The 12,655-nt window shown below is 39.7% G+C and overlaps 1 protein-coding gene across 1 annotated transcript; it reads right to left on the minus strand.

The window, feature by feature from the left end:
• Positions 1-4,808: 4,808 nt before the first annotated feature.
• Positions 4,809-5,747, minus strand: LOC126071031 (olfactory receptor 7G2-like). Its single transcript, XM_049875340.1, has one exon. It carries the CDS (start codon positions 5,745-5,747, stop codon positions 4,809-4,811), a length of 939 nt encoding a protein of 312 aa, XP_049731297.1.
• Positions 5,748-12,655: the final 6,908 nt, after the last annotated feature.

Genomic DNA, 12,655 nt, shown 5'->3' on the forward strand with positions numbered 1-12,655 from the left:
AAAAAAACTACTGAAACTAATAGAAGAGTTCAGCAGAGTATCAGGTTACAAGATAAACATACAAAAATCAGTTGGATTCCTCTACACCGACTAAAAGAATATCAAAAAGGAAATCACCAAATCAATACTATTTACAGTAGCCCCCAAGAAGATAAAATACTTAGGAATAAACCTAACCAGAGATGTAAAAGACCTATACAAAGAAAACTACAAGGTATTACTGCAAAAAACCAAAAGAGACCTGCATAAGTAGAAAAACATACCTTGCTCATGGATAGGAAGAGTTAACATTGTAAAAACGTCTATTCTACCAAAAGCCGTCTATAGATACAATGCAATTCCAATCCAAATTCCGATGACATTTTTTAATGAGATGGAGAAACAAATCACCAACTTCACATGGAAGGGAAAGAAGCCTTGGATAAGTAAAGCATTACTGAAAAAGAAGAACAAAGTGGGAGGCCTTACTCTACCTGATTTTAGAACCTATTATACAGCCACAGTAGTCAAAATAGTCTGGTACTGGTAAAACTACAGACACATAGGCCAATGGAACAGAATTGAGAATCCAGACATAAATCCATCCACATATGAGCAGTTGATATTTGACAAAGGCCCCAAAAGAGTTAAATGGAGAAAAGTCAGTCTTTTCAACAAATGGTGCTGGCATAACTGGATATCTATGTGCAAAAAAATGAAACAAGACCCACACCTCACACCATGCACAAAAACTAACTCAAAATGAATCAAAGACCTAAACATAAAGTCTAAAATGATAAAGATCACGGAAGAAAAAATAGGGACAATGGTAGGAGCCTAATACATGGCATAAACAGAACACAAAACATTACTAAAAATGCCAAAGAGAAACCAGATAACCGGGAGCTCCTAAAAATTCAAACACCTATGCTCATCCAAAGACTTTGCCAAAAGAGCAAAGAGACTACCTACAGATGGGGAAAAACTTTTTGGCTACGACATCTCTGACCAGTGGCTGATCTCTAAAATCTACATGATTCTGCTAAATATCAACCACAAAAAGGCAAATAACCCAATTAAAAAATGTGCAAAGAATATGAACAGGCACTTCATCAAAGAAGACATTCAGGCAGCTAACAGATACAGGAGGAAATGCTCTCAATCATTAACCGTTAGAGAAATGCAAATCAAAAGTACAGTGAGATTCCATCTCACTCCAACAAGGCTGACACTAATCCAAAAAACACAAAATAGTAAATGTTGGAGAGGCTGTGGAGAGATTGGAACACTTACACACTGCTGGTGGGGATGTAAAATGTTACAACCACTTTGGAAATTGATTTGGCGCTTCCTTAAAAAGCTAGAAATAGAACTACCATAAAAAAACGATCCAGCAATCCCACTCCTTGGAATAATTCCTAGAGACATAAGAGCCTTTACACGAAGCAATATATGCACACCCATATTCATGGCAGCAGTGTTTACAATAGCAAAAAGTTGGAAGCAACCAAGGTGCCCATCAATGGATGAATGGATAAACTATGGCATATTCACACAATGGAATACTATGCATCAGTTAAGAACAATGTTGAATCCATGAAACATTTCATAACATGGAGAAGTCTGGAAGGCATTACGCTGAGTGAAATCAGTCAATTGCAAAAGGACAAATATTGTATAAGACCACTATTATAAGAACTGGAGAAACAGTTTAAGCAGAGAATACTCTTTGACAGTTACGAGAGGGAGGAGGGCGGGAGGGAGGAGAGGGGCATTCACTAATTAGATGGTGGATAAGTTTCATTTTAGGTGAAGGGAAAGACAATACACAATAAAGGAGAGGTCAACACAAATGGACTAAACCAAAAACAAAGAAGTTTCCTTAAAAAACTGAACACTTCAAAGGCCAGCATAGCAGGGGCAGGGGTTTGAGGGCTATGGTTTCAGGGGACATCTAAGTCAATCGGCATAATAAAATCTATTAAGAAAATATTCTGCATCCCACCTTGGAGAGTGGCTTCTGCGGTCTTAAACACTAACAAGCGGCCATCTAAGATGCATCAATGTGTCTCAACCCACCTGGAACACGGAAGAATGAAGAACACCAAAGGCACAAAATAATTATGAGCCTGAGACAAAAAGGACCACATAAACCAGAGATTACATCAGCCTGAGACCAGAACAGCTAGATGGTACCTGGCCACAACTGATGACTGCCCTGACAGGGAACTCAACAGAGAAGCCCTGAGGGAGTAGGATAGCAGTGGGATGCAGACCCTAAATTCTCATAAAAAGACCAGATTTAATGGTCATACTGGGACTGGAGGAACCCCGGAGGCCATGGGCCCCAGACCTTCTGTTACCCCAGGGCAGGCACCATTCCCAAACCCAACTCTTCAGACAGGGATTGGACTGGAATAGGGGATGGAAAATGACACTGGTGAAGAACAAGCTTCTTGGATCAAGTCGACACATGAGACTATGTTGGCAACTCCTGTCCGGAGGGGAGATGAGAGGGCAGAGGTAGTCAGAAGCTACCTGAATGTACACGAGGAGAGAGAGGGGAGGGAAGTACTGTGCTATCTCATCAGAGGGAGAGCACTTAGAAGTCTATAGCAAGGTGTATATAATTTTTTTATGAGGAACTGACCTGATTTGTAAACTTTCACTTAAAGCACAATAAAAACTAATTAAAAAAAAAAACCCAAAAACCCTATGGGACAATTGTACTCTGTCACTTAGGGTCGCTATGAGTTAGAATCACTTAAAACAATAAGAATTATACAAGGCTGCAGTATCAAACTATCACAAAATGGGAGGCTTAAAATTAGAAAAGAAAATATTGTCTCAAAGTTGTGGAGGCTAAAAGTCCAAATTCAGGCTGTCAACAGGACTATGTACCCTCCGAATCTCTGAGGGAAGATCCTTTCTTGTCTCTCCCAATTTCTGGTATCCTTATGAGCTCTTTGGCTTGCAGGTCCAGCATAACTCCATCTATTCCTTTGTCTTCACATGACCTCCTCTTTCTTTGACTCTCTGTCTCAATATCTTCTCTTTTATAAGGACACCACTCATATTGGTTTAGGATGCTCCCTACTACTGTATGACCTCATGTTAACACATAATATCTTCAAAGATCTTATTTCCATACAAAGTCACATTTACAGGAGTTAAGACTTCAACCTATCTTTTAAGGAGGCACAATTAAATCGATAACAATAAGATTCAACAAAATACAAGAACTTCAGAGAAAGCAATAAATATAGATTTCAAGATAGTGTTTGCCACCAGGAGGGTACAGGACAAAAGAGTGGGAGAGTATTCATTGAATTATATGGTGATGCCATTATTTTATAACCCAGGTCATGGGTATATGAGCTTTCATTATACTACTATTCTTTAAGAACTACTGATACATTTCATACAGTACTTTGCATATGATATTTTAATAATAAGTAAAATTCAAAAAATTCCACTTTCCAGATTCTTTCATATTCTAGATTCTAAACCCATTCTCTATCATCTAATATTAAAGCTGTACTTCCGAAACTTCGGCATGCATCAGAATCTCAAAGAAGTAATTACTTAGAATGTTCATCCTTCAGATGACTCCCCAGATATCAAAGTAGGTCTTGGGTGAGGTATGGAAACCCACAGTATGAACAAGGCCTCAGGAGACTCATCTCTGCAAGTGTTTTATGAACATAAAGGGAGACAACTTTGCACTACAATATACCTGGTGTGTCTGGTGAGGAGCTGACCTCCTGATTTAGTGCTAGACACAATCCCTCTGCCAACTATCAGTGGTGATCAGAAGTCTCTCCAGCCACATCATTAATTCTCCTACAAGATTTGTTTTGTTGTCCCCCCAACACCCAGAGACAATTCTGACAGATGGCTCTGCTTCTTTGTAGTTGTGGAAAAGTGATCTCCCTAAGCCTGCCAACTTCCCCTATGTCCCATTCTATTTCACGTTCTATACATCGTCCTTCAAATAAAGTTCATGTCCATAGAAAAATTCTTTTCCTCATAAATATACATTACAAACATTTGTATGAGATTCCTAAGAGTACAGCCAATCCCCTAAAACTTCAATGATTCTAATAATTGTACTTAGCCTCTGTGGACTCACCAGAGATGAGAAAGAAAAACTGCAAAATAAGGTGACTAAGGAGAAAAGTAACATCTCATATACGTGCTGATCAATATTTTTTTGTTTTTGGTTTTTTAAGGATCAAAGCAAATGTGGTTCCAAAACAGACTACCCGCTCCACCCTGCCTACTCAACAATTATTCATTTGACTTAATTACTAAGATGAGAAAAACATGCTAATAGATACTACAATAATGGTAAACCAAAAAAACTTTGGAGAAAGTGGAAAATATGTGAGAACAAGCAAAAATAAGCCTTATATATTAAGGCAACATATAGAACACTGTGGTCCTAGTTAAATTTTATCGAGTATTAGGTGCCAGGCAACATATTAAGTGCTTGTAGTGGATATAGGAATTAACTTCCCAACAGAAAACATACTCTACATTGTCAATCTAAAGCTCTCTCAGTAATTATTTTCTCCCAAACAGAACTTTCGTTAGAAATGGATATGATACTATTCTCAGTGATCAGATGGAAGTAGATGTCTTCTGTATTGATTTTATGGAAAAGTCTATTAATAATAAGTCCTCTATTAACAATAGGTCTGGGGACAGTCTATTTGGTATCTCTGAGCATGATGTCTGGATATGACAGCTGAGTCTGTTGCAGCCATCTTTGGTTTGATGAAAAAATCTAGAGATCTAGAAATCCAAACCCAAAGTAGGTAATATAATCACTGAAAAGCAGGTGTGCACCTGATGATTCTCCTCAAGGCTCCCTTCATGTCTCTGTTTCTCAGGCTGTAGGTGAAGGGATTCATCATGGGAGTTACCATAGTGTACATCATTGAAGCTACTGCAGTCTTCCTGGAAGAGTGTGTAAATGTTGTACTCATATACGCACCAAAAGCTGTCCCATAGAATAAGCAAACAACTGTAAGGTGAGACCCACAGGTAGAAAAAGCTTTATGCTTTCCACCTGCTGAAGGTATTCTCAGAATGGAAGATACAATTTGAATATAAGAGAAAATGATTCCAGAGAAAGGAAGAGCACCCAGTATGCTAGCTGCAAAATATAAGATGATGTTATTGATGAGGGTTTCAGAACAGGCAACTTTGATGACCTGAAAAACTTCACAGAAGAAGTAAGGAATTTCCAGGTCTGTGCAGAAGGACAGTCGCAACAACATCAGACTGTGGAGAAGGGCATCCACAATGCTAACGAGCAAGGGGACTAGGCTCAGCAGGCCGCAGAAGTGGGGATTTATGATAGCTGTGTATCTCAGTGGGTGACAAATGGCCACATAGCGGTCATAGGCCATTACTGAAAGGAGAAAACTTTCCAAACTACCAAAAATCAGGACAAAGCAGGCCTGGGTGAGGCATCCTGCATAAGTGATGCTCTGATTCTGTGCTTGGAGGTTCACCAGCATTTTTGGGATCGTGGTGGTGCTGAAACAGATGTCAGTAAATGAGAGATTGGAAAGAAAGAAGTACATGGGGGTGTGGAGGTGGGGGTCAGAGCTGACGGCCAGGATGATGAGCAGGTTTCCCAGGACAGTGACCAGATATATGGACAAAAACAGGCTAAAAAGGAGAGGCTGCACTTTGGGATCCTCTGTCAGTGCCAGGAGAAGGAATTCTGAAATTCCTGTTTGGTTTCTAGGTTCCATATTGTTGATGAATCTGATGGAAAAGAAGAGGTGACTTACAATCAAATGTCAGCAAGCAGCATCTCGGGATGGGAAGGAGAGGGATGGAGCGGAATTCAGGAATACAAAGGTGGTGCTGTCTGTGTGCATATTTTTTGGTTAAAAAAAAAAAAAAAGACCAGAAGCTGATATAGCAGAGTGTCAATATTTATTTGTTTTGAAAGAGATGAAAGGGTGGTCTTTTTTTTTTTAATTACACTATGTTCATTTAAAATATTTGGTAATTTTATAGAGAAAAATACAAAGAGGAGGCAGCCTGATGAGTCTGTCTTGGACACCACGTGTTTCCCCAGAGGTCAGAACTGGGTAACAGAAATAAGAGTATCCCCCGCTTTTTGAAAGGTCACTATATCCAGCTTCACTTTTATGAAAAATCCACATTAGTATCTGTTTTCTTCACATTCAGTGTTTGTTCTACAGTAAGCCATTAAAGAGGCAGTGCATACCCTGAGCAGCCGAAGTCACAGGGCCAAGCTCCTTCCCTGGGAACTACACTCAGCATCTCAATATAAAATGCCATGGCTTTGAACTGTGTCCATGAACATTGTATGTTAGTGTTATTTTAGGTTATATGTATTATTTGGTGGGTTAGTTTTTGGGTCTGGGGATGCTGAAAATTTTTTCTCATATAAATTAATGGTAATCTTCCTCACTTCATCCCATTTCAGCTTATAAGTTTCATAGGAACACTCTACTTTTGGATAGTGAGGGAAACCTGTAATGTAGATGTGTGTTAAGAGCCAGGAATGAGAAAACAAGGTGATGTTGATAAAACCTCCTTAACCACCACAAGAATGCTAGTAAATGTCAGAAAATTGTAAAATGGTCATCATGCTTGAGAAGGGGCAGATTTCTGTTCAGAAGGAAAATTGTTGTTGCCATTGTGGAGAGAGAGGAGGATGCCAGCAGAATGTCTACTCCTTGATATCGGTGCAAAGATATAAGAAAACATGTCAGGAAGATGGGAGACAGGTTGGAGATGAGGGGTGACTTGTTTCCAATCTTTTCATGCACATACTATTGTCACATGCAACATTTCCGGGTGAACCTGTATTAAAACAGCTGTCCTCATTTCCAAACATTAACTAAGGGATTCGGGTCACCTGGCTGGCATCACCGAGGAATGACGCTTGGCATCTGCCCTGGATGTTGGAGGGTGTAGATGGAAGAGCTTTCCTTAGGAAAGGCAGAGGGATGAAGTGAGGCACCAGGCTCCCCGGCAAGAGAATCATCTGTGGGTGGAGTCTCAGGTGTGCTGTTTCCTGACTGGAGGGGGACTGTTGAGTGAGATGGTCACAGGCAGACTATTCGAGGTCTCTATGTCCCTTGGGGGCTCAATATCCAAAGCTCTTCATTAAGCAAACACTTTTCTTGTCATTCTGATCCCAGGACATTGCAAATCTTTAAAGACCAAGACAATATATAAGGTAGAATTCAGGATGGCTGATTCTCAGCCCCTGGGGGACCATCTGCATGCCATTTACCCCTCTCTACCTATTTCTCTCACCTCCAGATTACATACCTTGCACACACGGATATACTATACTTCTCTAATTGCATTGCAGTCTTTTTAAGTACAACTGGAATCATCTCTATCTTACCAATGGCATTAGAAAGCCTGATTTCAATTTTAGCTGTGAGATTTTAATGTATGTATGAAAAAAAAATAATTTTTATTTTTTTTTATGAGGGTACAAACGATATATATTTAGGAATATAGTTAAGCTACGGTAAAATGCAAAAAATATAGCATTGTTACTTTCTAAGGGTCATTGAATGCATCCTGATCCTTAATCTTTATTCTGTATATTTATAGAGCATGTTTTAAGCTATTCTCTGTGATCAATTCTGACTGTGTTCACTGAAGATAGACCTATTACTTCCTTTTTAGAATTTCATAATAAACTTTTCCTGTGTGTCCCAATAATTTTGGTGTACATTTTTCTTCACATTAGTGGAATGTGGGTTCATGTCTTGGCTGTTGATTTTTAATGGTGTTGTGAGAAATCGCAATGTCACTGGCTAGGCACTGTTATGCAGGTTTATCCATACTCTCAGTAGATTTAGTTAGATGACAACCATTATTTAATAGATGCAGATGGTATTCCATTTGAATATTCACTTAAAAGACTTTATCTTTAATGATTTCAATATTTTATGTGTTTATCAATTTATTTTACTACACTTTGATTGTTTCCATATGAATTTTGTTTGTTAATCTACAGTGTTCCCAACATATTATATGAAAACAATTTGAGACAAGATGACATCATACTGTCACTCTTCATATTAACCTCATTCATTTCAAAAATATGACATAATAAAAACATAAGAAAGGACAGGGAGTTCAAAAAGAAAAAATGTAAATTTTTACTGGAATCTCCCCATTCAAATAGAATCTGTCAGTCATAATTTTAATAGCCAGGAAGAAAAGCAATGCAAAAGTGATAACCAACAAAAACAAGACAAATTTTCCAGTTACCATAATCAGAATTCAAACACAAAATTATAAGTAGACTGCACCAAGGGGCTTTGTAAATTTATGGCCTTAGCAAGAAATTTTAGCTGGATGGTTGCTCTTTCCAGGTAATAAGGGCTAAATGTTCTGGAAAATGAGTAGGTATTTGAAGCCAAGGTCAGAGGTGGTGCTACTTGATTTGAGAAGTGTGAGTGAACACAGGAATTGTGGACATTGCTTGGCTCGTGACTGCGGACTTTGATCAACTGAAAGTTTCTTAAAAGCCTTCAGGGAGAAACTGAACCAAGCTCCCTCCTGTCTTGGTGGCTGGATTTGTGATTTTCTCACTATTACCAACAGGAAAAGGCAGGAAATAGAATTCAGGACTTGAGTGTTGGTGATTGGTGAGAGCTACTGTGAACCTGCTAGACAGAAAGAGTGAACCCATCAGTGAGAAAAGAGAGAGAGAGAGAAAAATCATTCCATTCAAAGAGAATATGCAAGTCGTAATTTATATAGCCAGGAAGAATAATAACGCAAAAACAATAACCAATAAAAGTATACTCAGAAAAAAAAAATCATGATTCAGAACATACAAGCAAGCAAGGCTGTAATGGAATGTGTGATGGAGAGCATAGAAAGATGAGATCAAAGAAGTAGTGTTAGGTAAATTATACAAAAAGCATACTGATGGAAAGAGCAGGTGCAGGATGGCCTAATAATCCTAAATGATGGTGGCTTGCACCATGGTTGTAATGGTGGAGGTGGTAATATTTGGTGGGATTATGGATATATTTGGTGGTATAGACAACAGGGTTTTCTGAAAAATTGGGCACTGGAGGTAAGAAAGGGAGAGGAATAGAAGATGATGCTGGGCTTGTAGTTTTGGATCTGGTGAGTTTGAGGTGCCTGTTAGGCAACTACATGGAGATGCCAAGTGAGCAGTTGTGTATAAACCTGGAATTCAGGTGAATGTTCCTCTCTGCAGACATAAATCTGCAAGTTGCTAGAGTGTACAGTGTAGACTGTAGTTGTTAGAGTGGAGTGTAGAAGGCCGAAGAAGAATTGACCTTTGAATTGTGGTGTTGGGGAAGAATTTTTGCATATACCATGGACAAATGAGCAAATCTGTCTTGGAAGTACAACCAGAATGCTCCTTAGAAGCAAGGACGACAAGGTTACGTCTCACATACTTTGGACATGTTATTAGGAGGGACCGGTCCCTGGAGAAGGACATCATGCTTGGTAAAGTAGTGCGTCCGCTAAAAAGAGGAAGACCCTCATTGAGGTGGATTGACTTGGTGGCTGCGACAATGTGCTCAAGCAAAACAACCATTGCAAGGATGGAGCAGGACTGGGCAGTGTTTCTTTCTCTTGTACATAGGGTCGCTCGAGGGAACCTAACAACAACAACAGAATGTGGACAACTTTTAAAGCCTTGAGTATGGATGCTGTTGCAAAGGAGTCAGGGTAGTTAGGACTGCGCCTTAAGGCACTCCAGTGTGTGAGGTTGTGAACATGAGAGAGACATATCAAAGGAAATTGAGAACTAGTATCCAGTGAGGTAGGAGTAAAACCAAGACAATGTAGAGTGCTGGAAAACAAATGTATTATTTTCCGTGACTTCTGTAACAGATAAGCACAAACTTGGCAGCATAATACAACAGAAATGGAGGACAGAAGTCTGAAATCAGTTTCACTGTTCTGAAATCAAGATTTGTGCAGAGTACTGCTCCCTCCAGAGACTCTACAGACAAATCTGTTTGTTGTCTCTTTGAGCTTCTGGTGGTTTTAGGTTTTCCTTGGTTTGTGACCCCACCATGTCATCCAAGCCTCCACGGGCATATTATCTTTCCTTCCATCTGAGTCAAATCTCTCTCTGCATCTCTGTCATAAGGATATTTTTTATTATATTTAGGGTCTACTCAGATAATCCAAGACATGATCCATAACTTAATCCTATCTGCCAAGAACCTTTTTTCCAATAAGGTAAAATTTACAAGGTCTACACATTAGGACCTGATATCTTTTGGGCTGTTATCCAATGTATTACACCAAGTGAAGAAAGTATTTCCAGTAAGTACTAAACTAAGTCAATGTAGGTGACAAATGAAATGGAGAACTGAAGCCTGGATTTAACAAGGTAGAGAACCCTGGTGACTCTCAGAAGCACTTTCTGTTGCATGCAGGTGCAAGAGTCTGATTGGACTGACCTCAGAAAGAAATGGGAAGTCAGAATACACGATCAGGAATATAGACAAAATTAAAGTTATTTCAGAGAATTTAAGGAAAAGGATTTTATTTATTTCATAGTAGACAACCTTTATAGCAAAAACAGTCATAGATGAGAATGAAAATACCAAGTTGCTCTCACTCCTGTAAAATGCTAACAGAATTTCAAAAAATCAAATCCAGAAATGAATGAGAAAAGGGAATACTTCTGTCAAATTTGGTTTAATTCCATGAGTGCAAGGTTGGTTCTTTCTCCATACTACCAGTGTTCACTCTCATTCTTCCTTTACTTGGAAGTCAACTTCTCAGTGAGGCTTCTTCCATCCCTCCTACCTAAATTACAACACCTTCATATTTTCTTACCCTATCTCCTGATGTATATTCTCCATAACACTTACCACCACCCAAGTCATGCATTTCTAATTGCATCAGGTTGGGTGTCCTGGGGAGCAGAGATTAGGATGCCAAAGGTTTGTTAGGGAGTACTTCTTGGACCAGCACCTGTGAAGGAGAAGGGAACAAAGAAGGATTGGGCAGGGGGAGAAACTGAGTTGGGATGCACTCTTGAGATTAGGAGGGAGCTCCGTAGCTGGAATGGCCCTTCAGAGTTATTCCAGTTTGGGGAACAGGGTCAGGCCTTTAAAGGGTGTATTGATCATACATTGGGTACAACCCTGGGAGGAGGTGTGACCTTGAGTACCCAGGCTCTCTTCTACTGAGGCCCTCCCAAATGAGGCTAACAGTTAAAGGTGCTCTGCTGGCCTAAGTGCTGAAGCAAATGCTTAAGATATGTGAAAGTAGCAGGAAAGAAAGGACCAGAATGAGAATGCCAGACCTGGAATAAAGTTGTGCTGGCTCACATTCATTGGGTACACTATTTCAGTACTCATTAGGTGGCAGGCATTGCATTTGTTGTTGTTCATTGCTACTGAGTCAGCACCGACTAATTGGGATTCCATGTAAAACCAAATGAAATGCTCCCCAGGCTTGTGTCATCTTCATGGTGGCTTGTATGTTTTAGTCCATTGTAGTGGCCATTGTTAATCCCACCTTCTTGAAGGTTTTCCTGGCCTTTGCTGTCCCTCAACTTTATCCAACACAAAGTCTTTTAGTGATTGGCCCATTCTGATGATGCATTCAAAGTAAGTGAGTTGAAGACTCAGATCAATGTTCTGTTCTCAATTGGGTTTTCATTGGCTGATTTTTAGAAGTAGATTACTAGACCTTTCTTTCTAGTTTGTCTTAGTCTGCAAGTTCAGCTTAAACCTGTTCATGATGGGTGACCCTGCTGATGTTTGAAATACTGGTGGCATAACTTTCAGCATTGTTGCAACATGCAAGCCATCACAGTACAACAAAGTGACAGACAGGTAGTGACATTACAGTAAGCACTTGTAGTCACTATGATGCTTGACTCCACATCAGACTTTCCCAATAAGAGGTTTAGTCTAAGCCTCCCATAGTGATGAAATTTCTCTTGCTGGTAATTAGTTTCGGAAGGTTCATATGTCCCATACCAGGCTGATAGTATAGGCTGTCGTCTAAATGATTCCTTGGGAAGATTATTTCTCTGTTACAAAGAGACCAAATAGAGGCAGTCAGTTTTCTGTCCTTTTATTGTTTCTGAGATGACCTATGTGCTGCTGCAGCCTTTGGTGATCATGAGGAGAACAACCTCAGCACGAAGCCAACGCGTGAAGAGAGAAAATGCAACACTGTAGTTCTGTGCCTGAATCTATTCTACCTCTGAGACTCTTGTTAGGAGTGATAATTGTTTTTAATGCTTGACCCTGTTTGTGTCACTGATAAAGCTGAGGTGTCTCAAACCTTCTCTAACACATGAACTAATATGTTTATGCCAACTTTATAGATGATGATACTGAGCTTGGAAGCAAATTGTCGAATGTCAAACAGCTACTACTGAGCAGAGGTAAGATTCAACTTGATGTCCAGGATGAAGACTAGGTTCTCAAGATCAACGACAAGGTACATGGATGGGAACAGCCTAAAGAGGAGGGGCTGCCATACTGGATTCTCTGAGAGGACCAGGTGGGAGGAATCTTGCTTGGTTTTCCCATGTTCAGTGTTCTGATTCCATGTTGCTGATGAGTCTGATGGAGAAAAATAGAGGTGATGATACACGTAATAGATATGCAAGGAGTGCTCATTTAGAGGAAGT

The sequence above is a fragment of the Elephas maximus genome, chromosome 3 (assembly GCF_024166365.1).
Source record: "Elephas maximus indicus isolate mEleMax1 chromosome 3, mEleMax1 primary haplotype, whole genome shotgun sequence".
NCBI classification, from domain to species: Eukaryota; Metazoa; Chordata; class Mammalia; order Proboscidea; family Elephantidae; genus Elephas; species Elephas maximus.